At 31.6% G+C, this 2,500-nt stretch overlaps 1 protein-coding gene across 1 annotated transcript in view; it reads right to left on the bottom strand.

The window, feature by feature from the left end:
- Positions 1-191: 191 nt before the first annotated feature.
- The window catches only part of LOC137623690 (uncharacterized), an 89,481-nt gene continuing 87,172 nt past the window's right edge, over positions 192-2,500 (bottom strand). Inside the window, exon 4 of the mRNA XM_068354519.1 lies at positions 192-417. Within this exon, the coding sequence (XP_068210620.1) occupies positions 358-417 (60 nt within the window). The 3' untranslated portion in view covers positions 192-357. The remainder of the gene's footprint in view (positions 418-2,500) is intronic.

The following is a 2,500-nucleotide window of genomic DNA, read 5'->3' as shown; positions in this document are numbered from 1 at the left end:
TACTAATGAATGGGTATTATTCCAGGTGAGCGAGCTGATATCAAGTGATTATGTTGTAGTTAATACAGCACGACCTGACAGCGCAGTTTCTTATTTTGATGTTCGTTCATTACAGCAGCTACAATTGGACCTATGCCAAAGCTACAAGTAATAATATAAAAGAAAATGACTGTGGCTATAATAGGAAGATATGTAAGTAGAGCATTACTTTAATTGAACAGATTGTATACAATACTCAAGTATTTTTGTAGATGTTTACATTATATTGGAGTGACAACAGGCAAAAATACCCTTATTCTCTTGTTTCAGAAAAAGAGAGATTTGCTCCCCTTGTCTTTTTAGAAATCCTCCTCCCGCTTATTTCTCCTCTCGGAATTGCAGGCAGATGACCAAATAGGAGATGATGAAACCCATGGCCTGCAAAGAGATCAATTATGATAAATGACAGAGCTCGAATAAAGAATATTTTTGAAATTCATGAAGATAAATATAAGGTGCTATCGAGCTCTTCTATGTGGATAAAAATAGAAAGAAACCTCAGTTTAAGAAATTGGGAGACGAAATCTACACTTTATCTTTAATTTTTTTCAACGAATTCAGAGTTTTTCAGTTCCCTGGTTGAACGTGACTTTTCGAACTGTTTCAGATTCTTGCTTGATGAAGCAAACAAGGAAAGACACAATGATAACTAGTTTCGGTCTGTGGAACTCTTCATAAATGAGCCATCTTCGCCAAAATTAAAGATAAAAAACTAGAATTAATTTTAGAATCACCAGCCACAATAATAACTAAAGCGTCATTATTTTTAAGGAGAACCAATACACATTTCGACAGAATTTAAACTTTTTTCTTTTTAAGTATCTATATAATAAGTCTTATGCGTATTCATATATTTTCATGTGATTAACTACAGTAGTTAATAAGATTAGGACTGACATTACTCAGCAACCTGCGCGGACACGCTTCTCACGGTCTCACCATTGAGCCAATTCTTTTTACTCTACGGACTGCTGATACAACAAGCACACACATATTTCCGTATGGGGGCTCATAGTCAAACCATTCGGTGGTGGCCGCTGAGAAGAGCTCTTTCCAAGAAGGTATCGTGTCAGAGCGTAAACATTAAGTTCATTTTTCCTTGAAGGAATCACTCTTTAGAGACAAGTCGAAAATTTTTGAAAACAACAATAAAGGCAGATTAAGAGATTAACACTTGTACAGGGGGCGAGTATCTAACTTTCCTTTCCTTACAATTGTACTTGCCGGCAGAAGATCGGCTACAAGTTTGCTTAATTTCTTTTCTTGCAGGCACACATACTGTATATATATATATATATATATATATATATATATATATATATATATATATATATATATATATATATATACTTTATATATATATATATACATATATATATATGCATATATATACATATATATATGTATATATACATATATATATATATATATGTATACATATATGTATGTATATATATGAATATATATATATATATATATATATATATATATACATATATATATATATATATATGTATACATATATATATGTATATATATGAATATATATATATATATACACTTGTGTATATATATAGATACATATATATATATATATATATATATATATATATATATATATATATATATATATTTATATATATATATATGTATATATATATATATATATATATATATATATATATATATATAAAATCTCCTACGCCTATATTCAACATGGGTAACCAAGCTTAAACAATATTTGTAATGAACCTGAAAGGGGTTCCTGTAAAGACAAAACCTTAAATTGCTCTGCCCTTGTTAGATAGGCCTACTTATCTTTCACTACCGATATTTCCATGCATGTGGTGTTCAGGTTACATCCGTCAATCAATGGCCTTTCAGCTTATAACGATACGATTTCTTAAAGGAAAAGTCAATTTAATCTTCGTTCTGTCTATTCTATATCATGTAGCAATTTCCTTAGAGACTCTTTGCATCCATTGACTGCAAAGTTTACCATTCAGGGGCTTAAATATGGCTCACTGATCTTTGCCTGATAAATTTGCCTTTGTGGCCTCCAAGATGTACTGGTTAATCAAATTTCAAACTTCCTTGTGCCAGTCTTATTAAGACGATAGGATAAACCTGGCAATTAACCCGTGATTACAATTTCGAAAAAAATATAGTTGGTTCTAATTATCATTATAAAAGTGAAAACCTTACCTTATTAAATATATATGCTCGGCAAGAATAACAAGAGAGAGAGAGAGAGAGAGAGAGAGAGAGAGAGAGAGAGAGAGAGAGAGAGAGAGAGAGAGAGAGAGAGCCAGGATTTAACGTCTGGTTAATCCTGTGATTCTGAGATTAGTCAAAAAGGAAGGACATCTATTTGGATGGCTAGCGTCTAAGTACAGTGTTCATTTTTCCTTAAAGTGGTTGAATTATTTGGACACGAGTACGCTGCACAGTGGGTCAGAAA

The sequence above is a fragment of the Palaemon carinicauda genome, chromosome 30 (assembly GCF_036898095.1).
Source record: "Palaemon carinicauda isolate YSFRI2023 chromosome 30, ASM3689809v2, whole genome shotgun sequence".
NCBI lineage: Eukaryota > Metazoa > Arthropoda > Malacostraca > Decapoda > Palaemonidae > Palaemon > Palaemon carinicauda.
The sequence above is the reverse complement of the archived record's forward strand: the minus strand, read 5'-3'. Positions and strand labels throughout refer to the sequence as shown.